The sequence below is a fragment of the Sebastes fasciatus genome, chromosome 2 (assembly GCF_043250625.1).
Source record: "Sebastes fasciatus isolate fSebFas1 chromosome 2, fSebFas1.pri, whole genome shotgun sequence".
In the NCBI taxonomy this organism is placed as follows: Eukaryota; Metazoa; Chordata; class Actinopteri; order Perciformes; family Sebastidae; genus Sebastes; species Sebastes fasciatus.
This window is the reverse complement of record NC_133796.1, coordinates 26,866,054-26,889,361: the sequence shown is the minus strand read 5'-3', so window position 1 is coordinate 26,889,361 and position 23,308 is coordinate 26,866,054. Positions and strand designations below refer to the sequence as shown.

Sequence of the window (23,308 nt, the reverse complement as noted above, 5' to 3'; positions counted from 1 at the left end):
GCTACACTTGTTTATTAATCTATTTAACTATGTTTTCCTCCTTATTTACTGAATGAACCAGGCGTTACAGTACAAGAGACTGACTTTCTGGGCAGTGATTTACATACAGAGAGATTTTATATTTATTATTCATTATCTCTTCAATGTGCAAAAATATGCAGCTTTCGCCAAACACCATTTTCCACAACTCACATATATGGAACAGATGATTATTTGAATATAGAGCATTTATACAGCTGATAGTAGTATACAGTATGTTTAATGCTCAGCAGAGCTGGAGATCAGGAGGTGATGATAACAATCCCTTGGGTTCTTCTTGCCAAATGTTTGTCGTCAGCCGCTTTGCACTGGGAAGGTGGTGTTACTGTAGGAGTGTGTGATTTATGTGATGGGATCAGTTGTAAGAGCTGGGCTAAACCATACGGACTAGAGCAGCGGTTCCCCAGCTGACAGAGAGGAGGTGTCGCAAAACAATTGCGAGAGGTCACAAGATGATTAATGGGAAAGGATTGGATCAAATTCTGCTACACAAAACTATTTTTCAGGCTTTTCTACGATCATTGCTGTGAAATACTCGTGACTTTGACCTTTTCAGGGATCTAAGAATTACAGTGTGAGTGCAAACAATCACTTATTAGTTTCACATACTGTGTTAAATCTAGGATGAGGGGTCACAAGTAGATATTGTTTTGTTTCGAACAGTAACAATTTCTAATTTCAAGGTATCATTTGTGTTAATTAGAAAAAAAATGTCACTTAAAGGGATAGTTCAGGTGAGAGAGAGCATAGATACGTTTCACTTTCAGTTCAGTTCCCCGTCAGAAAGGGCCGTCTGACGGCAAGATAAAGCCATGAAAATATTGTAAATATAGCGTACACTTAAACGGATATTGATTTTTTTTAGGTGAGCCTTCCTTTCAGGTAGCTAAAATATGTTTTGCTGCCAGCTTTCTCCACAGCTGTACATTGCTTTGCTCCTGTGCCGATAATCCTGTCTGCTTCTCCAAACTGGGGGTGTGCCGACTATGGATAAGTACTTTATACAACCTCACTACAAAACACCTGAACTATCCCTTTAAGCTTTCAACTACCTGTAATATAGTTGACAATATTAATATTGGAGATATGTTTTTCTTTGGTTACCTCACACTATGTTTATAGAGTTGTGAAGTGGGAGGAGTTGCTGGTTCCAGAGGTGTTTTTTGCCCATTCTAATGGCAAAATGGCATAATGTAACAATCGTATAGTTTGATGTTACGGCTATACCAGTTTTAATTATTTCAATTTCGTTCTGAGATATCATGTTTTGTCCTCAGGTCTCAATCCTGCAGGCGTAATTAACGCCTACCTCAAAGTTTTTATGTACACAAATTTATCCCTTTGACTTTTTATATCAAAGAACCTGATATTTTCTAACGCAGTTCTGAATCTTTTGTACTGATGATTTAACCGTGGGAGTTTCATGTCAATCCAAGCTGTAGAAGTGCTCCAACTGTGAGTCACGTATTTTGCCTATGGGGAAAATGAATGGGACTTTTATTTCAAGAACCAAGGGCGCCTAAAATAGCTCCTTCCACTTCGCATCTCAATTCTCAATGGTTGTTGTTTACACTATCAGATGATCATGTTAAATACTGGCTGGTTGACTGGCTGCTGTACAAACCTTCTGAGCTGTTTGATACACAGTGAACTTTGGTTAAAATTAAGCTGCATTGAACCGTGTTTTAGGAAAGGGTTTCTTTTTCTTTCACTGGCCTAATAAAACTGCTCTCCTGCTGTTTATGCAACCCATTCCTAATTTAAAAAGCCGTTACTTCAGATGAAAAGCACGCCATCTTCGAAGATTTTTCTGTGAGCATCTGTTTTGTTTGAAATTCTTGAAACTGTCACAGCCTTCAGTAAATTGGAGGCTTAGGAGGAACAGCACTGTCTGAGACTGTCCTGACATCAGCTGGTGGACGGTTGGCAGCTGACATAAAAAATGGCGTTTGTTTATGAGTGACGAAGCTCTCTGTGGTCGAGAGACTTCAGACGGTTACTCATGCATCACAGGTAGACTCTGCAAAGCAGCTGGCTTCTCTTCCAGCCCGTCCTCACATTATCTTCATCTGCAGGTGTCAAAAAGAGCTTCTGCTGATGTCCATATTTGAGCATACATGCATCAGTGCCATTCACTATGTCTTGACAAACTCACACTCTTCCTTGATATCCACACCATGCTGTTGTTGTGCCCCCTGTAGCCCCTCATGCGTGCCCCCTGTCACCATGCGCCACTCACTTGCCAAACCGCAGGCCTCCGGCCTGCATGTGGCTCTGGACCGTCTGCCAGCGCCCGGCCTTGCTGCCCCCCGTCAGCATGCTTCGAACGCTGTCACTGCGACTGGGCCCCGCCCCAGACCCAGAGCAAGCACCACCCCCGCTGTCACTGGCCCCCGGCGAGGGTCCAGCACCGCCATGCCCACCCTTATCCACGGCCCCACTGGGAGGAACAGCGGGGCGGATCGGAGACAAAGAAACACGGACAGACAGAAAGAAAGGACCAGGATACAAGGAAGAGAGAGAGACGGACAGACGGGAGACAGACGCACAGACGTACAGAGCCGGAGAGCAAAAGATTCATCAGTAAAGTTAGTCAAACTGGTCAGTGAGACACTCTGTGAGCTCTCAGTGCAGCCACAAGTGTCTAGTATACAACAACAACCCTGAGCAGCCACCGCTGCTCAACAAGACAGTCAGTAAGAAAGCAGTGAAGAGGTCTGAGCTGAGGTTTACTGTGTAACCCTGAGAGTAAATTGGATATTTTTCTGTGGATACTTGACAGAGACAAAAACATATCTTCTATAGTACAAAAGTTCTGTTAAAACTGTACAAATTTCAAGGCCAACTTTTTCCCTTGACAACTCGTAATGCCCAATTCACTCGTACAGTATAGTGCAAAATGATAGCAAAGTTAAGCGTTTGAATACATTGCCTAGAGGGAACTTTTTCTTCTTGCAGCCACTCACTTCACTAAAATCAGTTTTTGAAAATATTTCAGGCTGAGAAATAGGCCACGAAGTTTCAAGAGTTTGGAGATGCAGCAGGTCGGCCTCATTTCACTCCACACCCAGCCCGTTCTCATTCCAGGGTGTCAAATACCAACGCTTTGTCACGGCCGTCAACGTTCAACACCGCCGCACAAGGCACCGTTTAGCGCCGGTATGAAATGCACCGGGCTTTCCATTAACTACAATGTTAAGCCATCCGCAGCAATAGTAAACGCTCAGAGAAATTGCTGTGGTGACGTAGTTTAAAGAATGTAAGAGACACACAGGACGGCGGGCGGGCGGGCGGGCGGGCGGGCGGGCGGGCGGGGAGGAGGATGGGTCCAACAAACACAAGGCTTTCATCCAGGAAACCGCTGTTTGTGTCCCGTGTGTTACGTTTCACTTTCACTTTACAATCAGCTGTTCGTTTGTGTCCCATGTTCACAACGTCAAGTCACATTTTCACAGTAATAACAACCAGCGCCCGGCCTTGCTGCCCCCCGCCACCACACTTTGAATGCTCGACTGCTCTGTCCCAGAGCAAGCACCACCCCCGCTGTCACTGGCCCCCGGCGAGGGTCCAGCACCACCATGCCCACCCTTATCCACGGCCCAACTGGGAGGAACAGCGGGGCGGATCAGAAACAAAGAAACACGGATGGACAACCATGTTGTTTTAAACCTCTAAGTGGTTTTGTTGCCTAAACATAAGTAAGTGTTTTGTGTTTATGGACAACATTAAGCCTGAGTTTGCTGCAAGAGAAAAGCGACGCCGAGGGGTGGTTAAGGACGTGTTTACATGAAACCAAAAAGTGATGCTGAGGTGTCTGACAAAGCGTCAGTATGTGACGAGTTGGGATGAGAACGGGTTGCCACACGGGGCAGCAATGACCAATTTGCTGGCTCTGTGAATTGGGCATAATAGCTGAGTAACAATGCAGATGCATCTTCAGATTTTAAGATTCAGGTGATGATAACAGAACACTAACGCCTCTAATCTCAACTCACCTGCAGCTCACAATGAAAACAAAAAGCACTTTTGTCTAATGGGTTTGTGTTTCCATTCTAAAATCGTGCCACCTAACCCACCCCAGACGACCTCGACTTAAAACGTCACAGAGACGAGTACAGACAGAACGTCGACTTCACTACAGGGACCTTTAACTGACTGAGGACAAACCACACAACACACAGCTGCACACCACGACAATGTCTTCAACAACATTAAGACATTAGGAGCAGGCTGACGGTAAAATGAATGATCTCTCACTGAACAATGAGATATATTCTGGCTCCCTGTCCATACAAGTCTCACATGTGATTTATCAGCATCATAAAAACTCTAAACTGAATTTCTCTACAGCACTTTTATTTCCTTACACTATAACTATACTATAATTTAGCTATATTGCTTTTTGTGTGATTGTATTTTACGTTTTATTGTGTGTTTATTGTGCTTTTAAATGTTGTTTTAATGCATTTCTCCACTTTATACTTGGAATTGCCTCTGAGCGCGAAAGGTTATAAACAAACAAACCGGCCTGAAAGCATCATTATCTCGACACTAAGGAGTAAACAGTTGACTCACTGATCTGCTATCACATATATCAGAAATGCCACTATCATCAGCCAATTAAATGCCACTCAAATATAAATAATGATCTCAGTAACATAATGCAAAGCAATCACAACAGTCGCTGCTGCTCACTGATTTTAAAACATCACTGCACATATACAGAGTAATTGATCACCCTGTGGCTTTGAAAGACAGGTTCTCTTAATGCCTCGGTGACGTGTGAGATGCATCTAAATGATGGAACGGAGGTTGATGTGAAACAGATGATTTACCATCCAAACACTTAATTGCTGTACTGTACACGGCGGAGACAGCGTCACTATTTCTGGAATAGGGCTCAGTAGACCAGACTCAGGAGGGCTATCAGGCAGCCTTAAAGCACTTACAGTACTATGAGTGATAGTGGGAGTAGTGACAACAAATGAGCAGAAAACACAGAGCGAGTGGAAGAAGAGGTGAGAGGAGTAAAAACACACACACACACACGACTTTACACACACAACACAACAGTGATAAAAAAGAACAGAAACCACCCCATTAAAAGGAAAAGTTGAACATTTTGGGAAATACGCTTATTATCTTTCTGGCAGAGAGTTCGATTAGAGGATCACACACACCTCTCATACCTGTCTGTTAAATGTGAAGCTAGTTGTTGGTTAACTTAGTTTAGCACGAAGACTGGAATCACAGATATTCGAAAGTAACACAATCCATCTACCAGCACCTCTTAAACTCACTGATTAGCACATTGTCTCTTATTTGTTTAATCTGTACAATAAAACTATTTTACAGGGTTGGTTATGTGTTGGACTATTTCTTGGCCAGGCGCAGTAACTTTCTGGAGTCTCTGCTAGTTGCCTGGCAACTGGTCCCAGTTCGAGAAATAGTCCGGCACATAACCAACCCTGTAAACCAGCAAATGTTGTTTTTACACTTTGGTATATTTGGTATATGATATAATGTGTTAATCAGTGGGCTTTAGACGGACTAAGAGGCAGATTTTGGTACCTTTGTTTGTACAGAGCCAGGCTAGCGCTAGAGCCAGGTCTTCATGCTTAGCTAGCTACCATATTATATACCTTATTTAACAAAACAGTGTGAGAAACTGTGAGAAAATGGTCTTGATATTCTCATCTAAGGCCCCGATCACATGGAGATGCGTTGCTAGAAACACATCGCCCCGCAAAACCCTCGTTTTCCTATGGTACGCGCTCCTCTCTTCTGCCGCGCTTTGCAATTTTCTAGCGTTTTTTAGACGTGCATAAAATATTATATATTATATTGTGAAATATTCCTAACTTTTCAGCGCCAGGTACGTAGTCATATCTCATGTTGTGATGGTTTCACTACTGTCTTAGAGAGAGAGAGAGAGAGAGCGCACATTTCTGTTAATCACATTTCATCACCCGGCTAAGCACACAGCCCCGCTCCACAGGCGCATCAGCTGTTTTGTCTGATCGGGACTTAACTGTTTCCTTATGATTCCAGTCTTAGTGCTAAACTAAGCTAACCGGCAGGTGGCTGTAGTTTCACCACAGAAATAGAATAGGAGTAGAACGGACATCAAACTGTTTTCCGTGGTCATTCGACTAGTACAAAAGAAAATGTTGATTGTTGTTAGTTGTTATGGTGACAACACATGTCAATGAGGCCGTTAAGTGTGGCAGCAGCTGCCGGGAAGAGAGTGGACGAAGCTCTGGAGACAGAAGCATTAAAGCATGGCGGAATTAACTAGCTTGCTAATCCCACCATGCTTTAATGCTTCACTGGTTACAGAAAATGAGCCAAACAAAGTTGTCACTCATCTGGCGACAGCAATGAGCTTTCCTACGCTGTGACAAGAGTGTGTCGATTTTTGCTTCGTATCGTGACCTACTACTGCTCATTTTAGCCGTTACTGCCAAACTTCACCTCAGTGAGTCCACTACTTGCCGTAAGTCGGTTTAGTTTATACAGATACAGTTAGCCCTCTACAATGCTCGCAATGGCAACGGTACACACAAAAATGGCCGCTGCTCTGACCGTCCTGCTACGTTGATTTGAATGGGAACGCCCGTTTCTACTCCTATTCTATTTCTATGAGCTTCACATTTAACAGACAGGTATGAGAGTGGTGTCGATCTTCTCATCTAACTCTCTGCCAGAGAGCAAATAAGCATACTTTTAAAAATGTCAAACTATTCCTTTAAACAAACCCGATCAAAGATAAAGAAACAACAGTCAACCCTCTGCGGACGCCCTAACGGCTCAGTTAAGTATACGTTTAAGTCAAGTCTGCTACAACATCCTGAGAAGCAGATTTTTTTATACTGGGGCTGAGTTGTATTAAAGGGGAAAAGGTTTCAGGTGAAACAGTGAGATCTGCTCTATGAGGGTTGTCCGTCTCCATGGTAACACGCCATGGGCTGCAGGTGAGAGGTAAAGAGGGTCTGATGAGGCTAGCAGGGCTGTAGGGAATGGGGCTCTCAAACCTTTCACTTGTACACCCTGTACGCTGTGCAAAAGCAAACTAAAATGTTATTTCCCAGATTTGATGTTTTGAGTTTTGACTATAAGAACCAAATGGTACTGAAAAAGGAAGGGCTCCCCAACATAATTTAGATTCGCTCTGTAATCATCTATCTCATAAACATTTATGATTTATGTTTTCAGATAGGATGTATCTATTAATTTCATACAGCTGTTGGCAGACAGCTATCTAAAAGCAATCGCTTGGAAAACGGTCGTAATTTCTGTCAATGTTAGGGCAGTCCTAGGAACCACAGCAATATTGAGGGATGGTGCTGCACATCTCTATCAGGCGCTGCATGGCCAGCAGTGCATACTAAACACCACCTCGCTGTCGACATGCCTGAAAGCAAAAACATGAGGATTACCAGGGATGAGAGGAGACTTCTGTTAAAAAGACATGTGGCCAGACAGCGTTACAAAAAGAGGCTTTCTGCCCCGCTTCAGGCTATTAAATGTGACCTTTTCACTGCTCAGAGTGATATATTGATCAACCTTTGCTTTTGATTCAGAGTATATTTTGTGTTATTTGTTAGATACTTATGCACACAAATAGCCAAACACTAGAGTTTATTTAATTTTTAATTTAGTGTGCAAAATACACCTTTACTGTGCTAATAATGCCCAATTTTTATGAGGTCAACTAGTTTTCCAAGGTGCACACAAGCCCCTGTTCATTACAGCCCTGCCCAGATTGAGGGGTCCCTTACCAGCCATGACTGAGACTCACTTGGGCGTGAGGCGAGGGTCTCCGTAGGGGGCATATGGAGACATGTTTAAGAGGAACTCCTTGGGCGGGTAGGAGCTCCACCTCTGTTGCACGTTGCTGCTGTCATTGTTATTCCAAAAGTCTCTGTCCAGATCACTGTGGCTAGAGAGGGAGAGAGGGAGAGAGGTAAGACAGGTAAGAGCAGCAAGCAATGAAAGACAGATATATATAGAAGAACAACACGACAGATGAGAGAAGTGTTGAGAAAAAAAAAGATAAAAAGAGCAAAGTTAGAATAGTGTCTCATAAATGTAAAGGTCAGAGAGAGAGTGTTAATGAATAGGAAAAAAATATGATAATGTCAACGCCTATAAAGTAATATTCTAAAACAGGGCACCGTTATTTAAACACAGATACTGATACATTTCTTCATTAAATATAAGGTGAGTCTAACATTAATAATGTTTTACTGTGCCTTTATTGAAAGTGTTTTAACCTTCTGTATCATCTGCTGGTTTGGTAACGCTACTGAGGCACAGAAAAAGACCGAAAAACTGTAACAACTGCCAGCAAACTGCTCGGGATCAGGCTAACAAGTATGGAATTTATCTACAGAGGCTGAACAGTGAGGAAGGCAAACAATATTGTGGTTGACCAGAGGCACCCCCTTGCCTCCTCATTTAAATTGCTGCCATCTGGGCGACGGTATTGGCCCCCTCTATTCACTAAAAATAGATCGAAGTTTTCATTTGTCCCACAAGCCATTAACTTTTTAAATGACTAATGCACTAGCACTTTATCCCCCATGCACTTTGACCACTCCTTCCTGGTCACAAAGGATGTCCAGCTGGTCTGGTCTGTCCACCATATATATGTATGTATATATATATATCTACTGTATATACTGTATATATGAACAGCGGTCTCCTGGATGAAAGCCTTGTGTTTGCTGGACCCATCCACCTCCCCTCCCACTCGCCCCGTGTGTGTCTTTTCACCCGAGTGTTTACTTTTGCCGCGGATGTGTTTACATTGTAGTTATTGGAAAGCCTGGTGTGTCTCACACAGGCGCTAAAGGGTGCCTCGTGCGGCGCTATCACACAGCGTGGGCCGTGGGTCGTGACAAAGCCTCGATATTTGACGCCCTGGGAACGAGAACGGGCTGGACCTGCACGTTTTATTACCACTCTGTCAGAGATGAGGAAACAAATAAAACAGAGAAGATAGAAAAGTCAGTATACAACAAAAACTCAAAGTCAAAATCAAGTTATTGAGAAAACACAAAGGAAATAAAATAGTAACAAATGAGTGATATAAATGACAAATTGATAGCTGTGCCATTCACACTTCAGCACCTCTAATCTTTAATAATGATAACAACATCAATTCCAATTTTAGTTTCCAATGTTAATATTACAGTCCAGAATAATATAACTACAGCTATGCAGGATAGCAGCACAGTTCACATACACCGTCATTTCAAAAGACAGTTAGAGTTGTGAATATTCTGAATTTAAGAATCAAGAGTATGAGATCAAATATTTTCTCTAAGACAAATAATGGTGGTTGTATCACCATGGCTCTTCCTATATATACAGTTATACTTATATATTTATAGATTCTGACACACATATTTGTAACAGGTGTCTTTTTTCCATATTGTGATTTGATATAGATATAGATATAGATAACTTGTTTAGAGTGTTTAAAACTCAATTTATGTACATGTATTAAAGATTTCTTCTTTCCTTTTTCCTCTACCTTAATGTAATATTTTTAGCGATGGATGTTTTGATATATGTGATGATGAATATGATATAATGTTTATAAATAACATATGTTTGATATTTAGAAGTATAGCTTTTGTATTACTGTTTTTATGTACTTTATCAAATTGTTATCTGTTTGTAGAGGTTTTTATCACGCTGGTGTTTTGGATGAACCACACCTGCCATCATAGAGCTTGTTTGCTTATTGATGTGCTGTATGTATATACAGTATATTGGTTTCCACTTTTTAAACAATTTGACCTGACGGAGATCCAAGCAGGATCGAAACATAGTCAATCAAAATATTGTGTTAGTAGTGTGCAGATCTTTCTTCACTATTCTTATCTTCATTATTATTAAACAATTTCTTGAATTTACTGTTTTCAACTTACAGTTGTAGAAAACACTGTTTTAGTGTTCTGTAATAATGTGTGACTGATGCATTTGTGTTTTTTGTGTTTTGCAGTTATGTTTGTATTTTCCAAACTGATTAAAAGAAATGTCATTTGGAGGTAAAGCTTATTTATCCGTAACCCAACTTTTGATTTATATGAACAGAATACACAAGTAACTTTCCTCCACTGTGTTCTTACGAGATTGCATAATTCAACCTCTTTGATAAATGAGAAATACACCCATATAGCTCTGTCTTCAGGGCATCATTTCATGGTGGACATTTCCGACCGTGTAAGGGGGGGGGGGCGAGCTACAAGATTAGCTTTCCAATCAGAAACGGCTGTTAAAATGCGATATTATCACCACATCATAGATCATTTCCATATGCCTCCATCAAAAAACCCTCGCTGACACCTACTTGATGGCTTTATTTTCCCCTCGACCTCTCACAGAATCTGGAGAGCTGGCAGCCTCCACCCCGGGCTTATTCCTCTTACCCTGCAAAGAGACAAGAGACAAGAGACGGATCTTAGAGCCATGTTTTGATCATTGTTCGCAGACGTTTTTTTGCGAGTGAAGTGCACATTACAGAGGCTTTAGAAGAGCATCAGGTCCCAAACATGGTGTAGAATATGATAAAATGAGGAAAGAGCAGAGATTGGTTTGATGCCAGGACTACAGCCTGCGTCTGAGGATCAAAACCTGATGAGGGACCACTTAACTACAATGAGATGCAAAAACACACTCTCACATGCACGGACATGACTTCACACACAAACAAAGGAAATGTACACAATGTACTGTGTAAGCTGTACATCAGACACAGAATGAAATCAGGCACATTATGACATTGGGATACATGTCTACACAGAAATGTATATACATGTAATAATCATTTTAAACTGGAAGACATATAAAACTAAACATTTATTAAAACTGAACATTTAAAACCCTTACTATCGGAATGAATAGGAGCTGCAATAGCTTGGTGTGTTAGGCTGCATTCACACCAGATCCGGCAGTGCGGCTGCGGTGTTCGCAAGGGATGCCGAAAAACATAACGCAGTGGCCTGTGGCGGAAAAGTACAAACAGAACCAACTTTTGGAGGTCACGCTGCGGTGGTCAATCACGCAACCGGCGATCCAGAGCTGTACCACCCAGTCACGAGGGAATAAAAGACGATATTTCACAGCTGTGTTGAATACTCGATTCTGATTGGTCAATCACAGCATTCTGCGGTCTGTTATGTCTTTATAGCAGACCGTTGCTATGGGAACAGTTCTGATGTTGGACTCTGGCAGACCATTTTTGTGACAAATTATTGATTTCTTAAGTAAGTAGCTGTGTAATAAGCGGGATAATGTGCAGCTAGTGGGTCATTGTTGTAAAAGAAACCCCTTCAGGGCGATGAAAGACCCGGCATCCATGCATCACCCTGTCGGGGATTCTTTCACAACAATGACCGGCTCGCTGTACATTATCCCTTACTTAATCGTCACAGTCAAGGCCATTATAAATGACGCTCCCACACTGCCACACAACCCTGAGGCAAATCACCGTAACACCTGATCTGGTGTGAATGGAGCCTTTCACCTGTAAAGACTAAAGTTATATTCATAGTTAAGCGTTAAGTGTTAGAGCATATCTACAGAGCCTAAGAACAGAGATGCTGTCGCTGCAGCTGTTGTACTCCTCCCTCAAAAACGACATGTCGGGGCTACAGCATCATCTACGATACCACCTTAAAGGCCACAAGAAGAGTATTTAGTGAGATTGTGAAGACAACAAATTAAAGAGCTAGTGTGTAGGATTTCATGGCATCTAGCGGTGTGGTTGCTCTGCTCTCCACTCACTTGATGATGACTACTGTAACGTGAACCACCGAGTGAAAATCTGTGGTCATTTTTCAGGACCTTCTTATCACCTACTTTAGGAGCAACAAAATTCAGACGGCACCTGGCGGGTACCACAGTTTTGCACTCTGCGAATCACATTACCGCGGTTTCACAAGCGCGTCTGAGAACTACGGTGGCCTTCAGGTAACATAAAAATGTGAAATGCTCTATCTAGAGCCAGTGTTTGGTTTGTTCTGGGCTACTGTAGGAACATGGCAGACTCCGTGAAGAGGACCTGCTCCCTATATACAGTAGATATGAAGGACTCATTCTAAGCTAATGAAAGTTTCAGGTGATTATACACTAATAAAAACATAGTTATGAATATTATATTCCATTTCAGCCAATACATCCCCCTAAATCCTACACACTGGACCTTTAACTAAGATATAGTCTCCGCAGTCTTTTCAGTAACACACATCCAGAAAAGCAATCTCTACTGCACATCTTCTGCTCACCATAACCGTTGCTCTCTTTCACAGTGAACAAAAGAATGTAAACACAATTACTGTAGGCTTTGTAGAATTGAAGCACAGCCTGATCATGCACAATACATCCAACTACAGTAGATGCTGGACTATATATCATAACGCTGTGGGTATCTGCAGCTGGTCTGCCATTAAACCCTGGCATCAGGTATAAATCCAGCTTAATGAAACTGAAACAATGACACCTCAGATATGGGATACTTTACAAACCACAAAGTATTCCTCTCAAAGCAGACAAGTGTCTATCCTTGAGCTCTTTCAGGGAGAAACAGGATCATTTCAAGGATGAGAAAATTCTACATAGGCGGCATACATTTCTTTTGTGTATATTTACTCAATCTGCACATTTTCACCACTTAACAGATCATGCTTTCAGCAGAGCAATATACACAGTTATTGAGCTTTACGCTTTATTGAACTCTGTATTTATTGAACTCTTGAGGGTGATAATGGTGAGCTCTCTCCAGCTGAGTCACACAGACCCTCTTACATAATGTTTTTCCATCGTAACCTCAATACAAGAACATAAAGAGCACATATGGCATAAAATGCTAAAACTAAAGAGAAAATACCTGTTTTCAAGTAAAGTTGTATCCATATTCAAGGAAACAACATGCTGGACTCTGTTTGGAGACCTCAGCTACATAACCATCTGTTGCTGTAGATAATTATCTTTATTAACTTCACTGAGTTTTAATCACATATGCCATATTTAGACAAAGTATGCAGTACTTCGCATATGACTCCTCCACATTAGTATCATAAATATCACATCGTGCCAGACAGATAAAAAAAAAAAGATCCACAGCTGAAACTCAAGGACTTTTACTAGCACACGATGTGCCTGGATGACAAACTACAGTATGAGAAGAATGGTATTGTGATGACTTTTATATAACATTAATTTCAAGTCTCGCAGAAGAGGAACCATTATTGTTTGCACACCCAGAGATCCATGCTCAACTCTGCTTTTTCAGGAGCTGTTTGGTGATGAAGGTGTGTCCTTGTTTCCCTCCCACGCTCTCAACCCTGCTCCTTCTGATTGCACAAGAACTGTCAAACATAGCGGTATACTAATTCATAACTTCACTCTTTGAAGTGTCGATCTAACTCCTTCCCTCTTCCTCAAAACTGAGTATTTTCAGCAACACACTCTGCAGCAACGGCTACAAATAACCTCTTACAAACAGCTCAAAAGGAGAGAACAGTAGAAGGCATGATGATGCTAAATAAGTGATGCATGTTTTCTGCCATTAAATGTTAATTGTGGAAAATAAAATGACACAAAAAGAAGAAGAAAATCTGTCTTTTATTGGTGGTTTTATATGTGGTTTCTGTTCTGCTGTCTGCTATCAGCATCTGCTGGTGTCTACAAGTCACAGGTGGCCATTTTATAGTGGAGTCACTTTAACTATTCTATCTATCTATTTTTCACTAAAGTGTAATGTGCACATCAAGTTACTACTCATGGTTTTCCTGCAGTGTAGGGGGTTTAGCAACAGGAACACTGCAGATATTGGTGTGCAGTCACATCTTCTACAGTACATCTGTTTCATGTGACATGCTGTAACTGTATATTACTCACACCTACAGGCTATTTTTACTTTCCGTTCACTTTACCTGCATGTATTAGGACTGTTGGAAGAAACTGGAACGACTAAAACACATACAGGGAGAATAAACTCATTTAAATCCCCCAGCTGAGCAGTCAATGGGTTCATACCGAGGACCGTTGTGTTGTAAGTGACAGTGCTGCTAACCTATGCAGCCATGTGGGAGACAACATACAGTCTCAAAATGAGGACAGTCTGACGTCATGATTTGCTGAGCTTACTGGATTTGTGTTCCCTCAATTATTTATGATAGTGACAAGAGTCATATAGAGGAGTGCCCGTCTCTGCGTTCAGATTTGCTGATTAAAAAAAACATAGACTGTATAAAATATGTACGTATTCTCCATGACGTCACCCATAGGTTTCTGAAGAGCCGTTGTGAAGTTCAAAGTGGGTGGCTCCGGCTGTCACCATCTTGGCAGTGACGACACAGCCTAGTTCACAGCTAATCCAAAAATGGGCAAAGAGATGGATTGTTGATGATGATATATAACAATTCACACCCCTTACAGATGTTATGAACGGGGAAATTAGCTATAGAGACCAAAAGCGTTTTTGTAACAGGCTGTAAACATGTTGATTTCTGCTGTAAAGTCGGGCATTTTAACATTGGGGTCTATGGGGATTGACTCACTTTTGAAGCCATTTAAGGAACTGCAGTTTTTGGCACTTCCGCGTTGGTTTCATTTGTCAGTACCAGAGGTTGCTGCTTGATAAAAAAAGTATAAATCCAATCATGATATTATGGCACCATATAGGACTAAGAGTGAAAAACATATTATATGAATGAGGTCTTCATAGAAACCCTGACAGGACCCCACAGAAAGGTACATAAGAGTAACTCTGCTTGAACCTTGTTTAAAGGCTCTGGGTGGAATCAGGTACTGTATGGTATAATTCAACTTTATAAATATTTCAGAGCTGTCTGAAAAACCTCAGAACAGATGGTTCCAGATACAGACAAAGAGCACCACGAGTTTCTAGTTTCCTCACACCTAAACAGACAAAACAGGTCACTGATCGACCGTTCCTAAAACAACTCATATACTGCACATGTTTTCTGATCTACCACCTCTGTCGTTAAGGTTTGGTCCAGTTTAAACTAAAAATGTCACGTGTCACCATTCCCGTTTTGTGGAAATAACAATGTCATGCTACATCTGCTTTTGCCACCAGCACAATTTTGCTTGTCAGGAAAACATAAAAATACAGTAGGTTGTTTTAAGTATTTCAACAAACTACCAATGCTGTGTTTTTTCTGATGAGGACAGTTTCTCTAGTTTCTATGACTTCTACCATTTTCCTTTCCTGGGAAAACAAATGTTTATTGATGTGTATTTTTTACGCAACTGACTTTCTTATCAGACTTTGATGGAGGATTTCTTTGCTTTTTTTGGTTGAGAGATTCGTTGCTCAATTTTAAACTGGATGATGAATGCAGTGCTTGTACTCAATAAAGGATTTTAAGCAGCCTGGAGGCTTTCAGACACAGCAGCGGGCTGAACGTTTGTCTGAATGCAGCTTTCAGTGTCCCGCAGACAGGTGGCCTCTTTATGTATTCTACTGTATCTCCCTCTCTAATACATCCACAATACACTCTATTATTTATCGTGTCGCATCTCATGTGTCCGGCTCGGTTAAAACATTTTCAATAGAGAGCAAAGCTTTGGGGCCTGAACTGATCTGTACCTACAATCAGCCTCTACACTGTAAACACACACACACACACACACACACACACACGCACACACACACACACACACTGTACAGTGCATACACACAGGACAGAATAATAATATTAGATTCGGAGACTCAGAGATTTCTAGCAGTCAAGAATATGCTATCTTGTGCAGCTCATCAATCATTTAACAGATTCATAAAATGTTGAAGCTGCTGGAGAGGAGAGGGTGGAGAAGGTATGATGTTGAGAGAGTGTGGGTGGATGTGAGAAACAGAAAGGAAGATCGAGAGGACGGGGAGAAACAGGAGTACGACGGCGGAGTAGAGGGGTAAAGTGAGAAACACAAAGGGACAGGACGCCATAGCTGTGCAGAGGACACACATCTGGATGTTCAACACCGACCAGCATCAGCCTCTCTCCCTGCCCGTCTGTCTGTATGCCTCTGTGGTTGTTTCTGCCTCTTGCCTCCTCCTCCCACTCTCCTCCCACTTCCACTCCCATAAAACAACCAATGGCATGAGACCAGTTCCAGACAGCTTCATCTTTCCCAGAGCAAATGCTTTCATATGAATCGGTTTCTTTTATGGCTAGAAATGAACCATTCATATTGATGCTATTCATCAGAAGAATAAGTGAACAAACACACACAAAACCTGACTTCACCAACCCTATCGCCCAGAAATGATGTTTATATACAACTAATGTGTTTTCCAAATGACTTTTTATACGAAATGTAGTGGCTGCCAGATGGATTATGTTCAGTGGAACCATTTAGGCAGCAAAAGCACTCATTTGGTTACGGTTAGGGAAAGATTGTGGTTTCGGTTAAGTGTTAATAAGTAAACCAAGGGTGTTCATTCACCACGAGGGACAGGAGGTCACATCCCCCCCTGATATATATGAAATATGAACTCTGCTTTATGTCCATGTTGATTTACTTTACATTTGGTCATTCTATATCCTGCGTGCCCCATGCACAGATCTCTGATACAAAAGTTGATCACTCACAGGTCTACTACACCCGCCCTTTCTCATTCCCAGGGTGTCAAATACTGAGGCTTTGTCAAGGCCGTTGGCGTGTGATGACGCACCAGGCTTTTGTAAATCCATCCGCGGCAACAGTAAACGCTCAGACAGTGCTGTGGTGACATGGTTTAAAGGACCAGTGTGTAACAATTAGGTGGATCTATTGGCAGAAATGGAATATAATATTAGTAAGTATGTTTTCTTTAGTGTATAACCACCTGAAAATAAGAGTCATTGTGATTTTGTTACCTTAGAATGAGCCGTTTATATCTACATAGGGAGCGGGTCCTCTCCACGGAGTCTGCGATGTTGCACCGCAATATTTCTACAGAAGCCCTGAACGGACAAACCAAACACTGTTTCCTACTTGGGTCGGAGTCAATAATGTTACTCGCTCCCGTCGCACACAAACACTCTCTACTCTTAAAACAACTGGCTCTAGAGAGGGCCATTCGCGTTTTCGCATCGGCCACCGTAGCAATCCTACACGCTTGGCACACGGGAGAGTTTGTAATCTGCAACCTCACCGCTAAATACCACCAGATCCTACACACTGTTTGTTTAAAGAGCGAAAGAGACACAAGAGACAACAACAGCATAAAACTTTCATCCAGGAGACCGCTGTTTGTGTCCTGTGCGTTAAGTTTCCCTTTCACTTTACAATCAGCTGTTCCTTCGTGTTCCGTTTTCAAAACATTTTCTTTACAAACGTAGTCATTTTAAGCCCAACCATGTTATTTTTTTTCCTAAATCTAACCAAGTGGTTTTATTGCCTAATCCTTAGCAAGTGTTATTGTTTAATTCTATCATCAAGCATGTGTTTACGGCGAAGGGGTCTAATAAAGCGTCAGTATGTGACGAGTTAGGATGAGAACATGCTGACTACAGACATAAAACACAGTCTAAATGTTGAATATAAGCCAGGGTGGTTTTCAACATAACAAAATGGAGGATGAGCCGAGTTTCACTAAGTTATTTCCCTTAATCAATAAATATTTTGATAATTGATTAATTGGTTAAGTTATTTTTTTAGCAACAATGCCAAACATTTGCTTTTTCCATCTTCTCAAATGTGAGGATATCCTTCTTTTCTTTGTCTTATATGTACATCTGGCTGGATAATAAATTTGATACCTTGACGTTTTGGACTGTTGGTTGGACAAAACAAGCGATACAAAAAAGGCCACGTTGGGCTCTGGGAAATTGTTATGGACATGTTTTACTATTTTCTGATAATTTACAGGCAAAACGGTTTTGCACTCGATTGCTCATGTTAGTCTTGGAAAGGAAGGAGTGAACAGAGGGGTACTCAGTTGGTTGCAATCTGCAACCACACCACTGGATGCTGCCAAATCCTACACACTGTACCTTTAATAGATGACATAAATAATCATTTGTTGCAGCCGTATTACTGACTTTTTTATATTTTCACTTCTGGCACCTTGCCTCTTTTTTTTTTACCTGTAGGTGTTCATTTATTTAACCTTTAAGAGTGTATCACACAAAACAAACAAAAGATAATAATATGTCAGATGAAAAAGACAGAGACAAGGACTATGAAGGAGAAACTACGGAGGCAGCGGAGACGAGAGAAGAGCGGGACAATCCTGGAAAACGAAATCAGTGACATTCTGACAAGGACATGGAGATAAAGTGACAAAAGGAGGAATACAATCCAGACTATTCGGTATAAAAGGGGAAGGAGGGTGATACAAAAACAAAGACAGAGACATAGATAACATGAGGGTAAACAAAGATAAGCAATGGGTTTGTTTGTCAGGTTCAGTGGGTTTTGTTACTCCAAGGCAATGATAGCAATTTAGATTTTAAGGAGCACTTTGCATACTTTATAAGTCTCGTAAGTGATCATAAATGTTACACTAGAAAATTATGTCATTTAGCTTGGCTGTTTTTCTTCTGAATAGTCCAGTTAACTCTCAGCTTGTGTATGTTTGATCAACTGCTGTGCTGCAGTCACTCTTCAAAGAGACAGACAGAGATGAGAGAGCGGGACAAAAAGGAAGTGGGGTGGGAGGACAGCAGGACGGTGTGTAGGAAATGCCAGCGGATCAAAATGTATAGGAGGAATTACAGTTGCTCCAGCAGCATCCAATAGCTCAGAGTGATTCTCATTAGCATATGAATCATTAGCATGGCGCTGGAGGCTGGAGGCAAGCAGCCATGATGCACAAAGCTCAGAGCGCACAAAGCCATGTTTACAGAGAGCACTAAGGTCTCTGATCATGTTTGCTGTCATGGCCAAACATACAGCCTTTCTTTGGCTCCTGTGCCACAGAGCACAGGAAGCAAAACACTATTCAAAGAGAACAACAACAACACGACAACATAGCAAGCATTCACTGTGCACATCCAATTCAAGGTCATTAGAAGAAAATGTGACTGCCTACACAGCTAAAGGTCATCTTCAATGGCAGTGTTGTTCAGAAACATGCCTGACTATAAAATATGAAGTTGTGGAGGACGATGCGTTTTCATGAGAGCAGTCACAATGTGTCTGTAGCACTGAGCATCAAAACCTTTAAAGTACCGAACGCTGGGATGCCTACGTAGCTCAACTGGTAGAGGAGGCGCCCCATGTACCAAGGCTGAGTAGTTACTACAGCGGCCAGGGTTTGAATCCGACCCGCGGCCCTTTGCTGCATGTCGTCCTCTCTCTCTAATAGTCCTGTCTGTCTAATAAAAGGCAAAAAAGCCCCCCCAAAATAATATTAAAAGTACCGAAAGCTGACCGTGAATGTTTAATTATTCTTTGATCAAACAGATCCCGATTTAAATCACAGTTTTTCTAATTTAAGACAATATTTTTATTTGGGCAAAGTTCTGTTTATGTTAAGTTTAAACATAATTTTTTATATTTGCGAGTTTGGATTCTTTTGCTGAATGAAAATGACGAAGGACTTGTTTAAATTTTACGGCATCACAAAAAGTAGTGTTTTTTTTTTTTTAATAGGATGGAATTATTTTCATTATCAATTAATCTATTGGTTAATGTCTCAATTATTCAATTAATCTTTCGATTAATTATTAGGCCTATACAGAAAATAGTGTAAAATACTCATCACAATTTCCTAAAGCCCAATGTGACGTCTTTAAATGTCTTGTTTTTTTCTGCTCAACAGTCTAATCAGAACAAAAGCAACAAATCTTCACATTGGAAAGCCTTCTACCAGGGAATGTTTGGCATTACTTGAATTATGAATCGATTAACAAAACAGTTCGACTTATCGATTAATCAACTAAGCGTTGCAGCCGTATTTTGGTATAAATACCAAAACTCATATATCATCAGCACTAATATATAAAAAAAAGTTTCAAACAATACCCAGTGACATATTATACCATAGTGGACAGAACTTGTTTTAATCACTACTTATTGTCCAATGAAAGACAATAATTACTTAATGATTATGTACTACTAATTAATTAGTAAAAACAATTATTAAGAATTATCATAACAAACACAAACATTTTGAAGTTAATGTACAAAACCATTTGTGCACGTAAGACACAGAGGGAGTATCAAATATGTTGCTTTAAATGATTAATAAATAATGACTCGGTCGTGATTGATGTAAACTAAATGCTCATTTTTCCTCACAAGAAGAATTACGCCAATAATGAAAACGATGAACATTACATGATCAACTGTACTTATGTCAGATCAAAAATATTTTCCTTTTCTTTATTCACTGCAGCTGTGTTGTATGAAACGTTTCCGTTCCTGTCCATTCGCCCAAAATAGAAACAAAGCTAGTCACAAAAAAGTGTTTTGATTCACAGAGGGTCTCAGCTCAGTTGAAATAACTTTCTCCAAATAATATAATATAAATGTCAGTATTGAAATGTGTATAATAAGCACTGTAACTTACCAGTTTACGTTGACACCAGGTGCAGACGCCACACAGAGCTACCAGCCAAACGGCACAAACTACGGATGCAACAGACACCAGGAACACACTGAGAGACACAGAGCCTGAGGGGAGAGAGACAAAGAAACACATAGAGAGAGGAGGGTATTAGTGCATTTAAAATCAGACGTTGAGGTTCCTGAGGTTTAAAGTTCACAGTTGAAACTCCCCACAGGTCTATGTTGGAGTTAAAGTACAAAGTGTGACAAAACGCCCCATGCTATGGGAACATGTAGATATAATCAGGAGCAACGCCTTGTAATGGGCCTTCCTTCCTTTCCCCATTCATCCCTGTCATCTGGCGTCTATCATCAGTGAGACACAAAGAGAAATGTAACAGGAGTGAGAGGGAGATGACACAAAGGCACTGAAGCTGCTTCATGCTCATGTTCCCGCATGTATCAATAGGAGACGTGCACATGTCAGGAAGAGATAATATCATGGGGCCAGAAGCCATGCAATTACCAGCTTCCGTTTTCTCTCTTCTATCTCGTAAAGCCTTCAACAACTTCGCTCCCGTCTTGACAGATGAAAACTTCTTCCACAGCCTTCTATTCCTCATCTCTCTATGTCTTTCAATTACTGCTTCTCAGCGATGCCGCTCATTCAGTTGTCTGCCAACTTGTCTGCCAAGTAATTCAAAATGCAACGGCATGCTGGCAAAACAACGTCTGCAAACAATGAGCTCATAACTGTGCTACATCATCTCAACAATACGGGAGTCTCTCTCTCTCTACCTGAAAAATTCATTTGACTGCTCATTCCTCCCTTTATCCCTCCATTTCACTTTTTATCCCCGCCTGAGCATGTTCAACATTTATACATTTCTTTTCAGGCCAACAAACAGAGGAAGTGGATTAGCTAAGCCAATTTAATCATCCTTATCCACCCTCTGCTTTCACATTTTATTAACTTCCTCTCTGCGTCTCCTTTCGAGGTGTATTATGCACCTTTTAAACAAAGTTCTGCACACCGTTATTCTCTGGTAACGTTGCTTTTCCTACACGTCTTCAGTCGCACAAAAGATCAATACTCACATTACAAAGCCCATAAACTTTTCTAGCTATTATTATATGGCAATACTGTGTTGGTTTAAAACAATGTTAACTTGAAAATAGGGGTGTAAATCAGGTAGTTTCATCATGATACGATATTAGATTGTTTCTTTGGACAACAATATGATATTTGCTGATATCACAAAGTCTGTCACAATACGATTTGGATTTCAATTCAGGGGCCTGCGATCCATATGAGATGATATCATATGTCCATTTACTATAATCAGTTACATTTATATCAACTCACAAAAAGCAACTAAAATATGATTTGACAATTGTGTTATTGGGCTCTGCAGGAAGGAGGTGCACTTTGGCAGAAATGGTGACACAGACGTGCCGTTGGAATTTCAAAATAAAGCCGTATCTTAAAGATGATATTTATTGATGTTTTCACTTTACATCAAAGATATTGGATCGCTGATCATTGAATCGATATATCGATCCAGATAGATGTATTGTTACACCCCTACTTGCGCTCCCCTCACTCTTATCTCCTCCTACTGTTTATTACTACTACTACCACTACTACTACTAGTACTACTACTACTACTACTACTACTACTACTACTACTACTGCACCAAATGCCCCAAAATCTGTGCTAACTGCTTTTTTATTATCTTGCAAAAGAAAAAGAAAAAAAGAAAAAGAAAAGAAAATCTGAAAACAAGGTTATTTGAAGAAAAGTTTGAAATTCACTGCTTGAGGCACATGGCATTGAATAAATATCATTAGCAGAGGGATTTAGAAAGTGATTTCTCTTTGACAAAAAATAATTAACAGCAAGTCTGGCTGGTACAACCTTACATTGAATCTATGGTATGTCTCCTAAAGGCTCATCCAGCTTACATTTATGCAGAGGTTTATCCTTGCATTTAGCAATTCCAATTATTAAAGTGTCAGCTCCTTTTTACGCACCAGACTGCCTCACACAAATTAAATTCTAATTGTCTGTTTGATAAGGTATCCGATTCTGCTGAAATATTAGACATGGCGGAATATGGTGGCAATTAAGATCACAGGGTTGAATTTGTTTTTGCTCTGAGCCTTTCAGCCTGGCAGCAGAGGGTGTGTGGTGGTGGTATCATCGCTTTCAAAAGCGTTTCAACGCTTAACAGATAAGTGGTCTCAATCTTACCGGTGTTTTCTTGCCAATTTAAAGCAACATGTGGAGAAAAACCAAAAGCTATCTGTGTTGAAACAGCTAAGGATGCTAAAATAGGCTCCAGCTGGAGGGAACACGAGCAGCTGGAAAGAAGATTTCCTTTCAGAGTTTTACAACTGCCAGACCTCTGTGTGTGGACACACAAGTCTGGCAGTTTTTCACTTGGTGGGTTGTTCTCAGCAGGGGGACTTTCATTATTTCAAACACAAACCCACCAGAAAAGTTTTTTTTTTTCCAAAAGCTAAAACATAATAACATATAATAAATGTAATATCAAGAGTTTAACAAGGCAAATTATGATTAACAATGATATACATGCAAGAAAATCATGTGGTTTGGTTACTTTTGTCATTTCCATTCTATACTTATAATCTGTACACTGCAAATTTCCCCACTGTACTAACAGAGGAATATATTAATTGCCTCTATGATAGTTTTCAATGTTGCTACTGGTGAAATCCATCTTTCCT

At 40.8% G+C, this 23,308-nt stretch overlaps 1 protein-coding gene across 4 annotated transcripts in view; it reads right to left on the bottom strand.

The window, feature by feature from the left end:
* Positions 1 to 23,308, bottom strand: part of syt7b (synaptotagmin VIIb) — a 120,986-nt gene that overhangs the window by 43,952 nt on the left and 53,726 nt on the right. The window contains exons 2-5 of one of the 4 annotated variants that reach the window (XM_074616361.1): positions 20,579 to 20,682; positions 10,403 to 10,482; positions 7,841 to 7,981; positions 2,279 to 2,479 (exon numbers count right to left, since the gene is read on the bottom strand). In XM_074616361.1, coding sequence (XP_074472462.1) covers positions 2,279 to 2,479; positions 7,841 to 7,981; positions 10,403 to 10,482; positions 20,579 to 20,682 — 526 coding nt within the window. Of the gene's footprint in view, positions 1 to 2,278; positions 2,480 to 7,840; positions 7,982 to 8,829; positions 9,276 to 10,402; positions 10,483 to 20,578; positions 20,683 to 23,308 lie in introns of those variants that run through there. The other 3 variants (XM_074616370.1, XM_074616383.1, XM_074616378.1) reach the window with 3 other exon arrangements.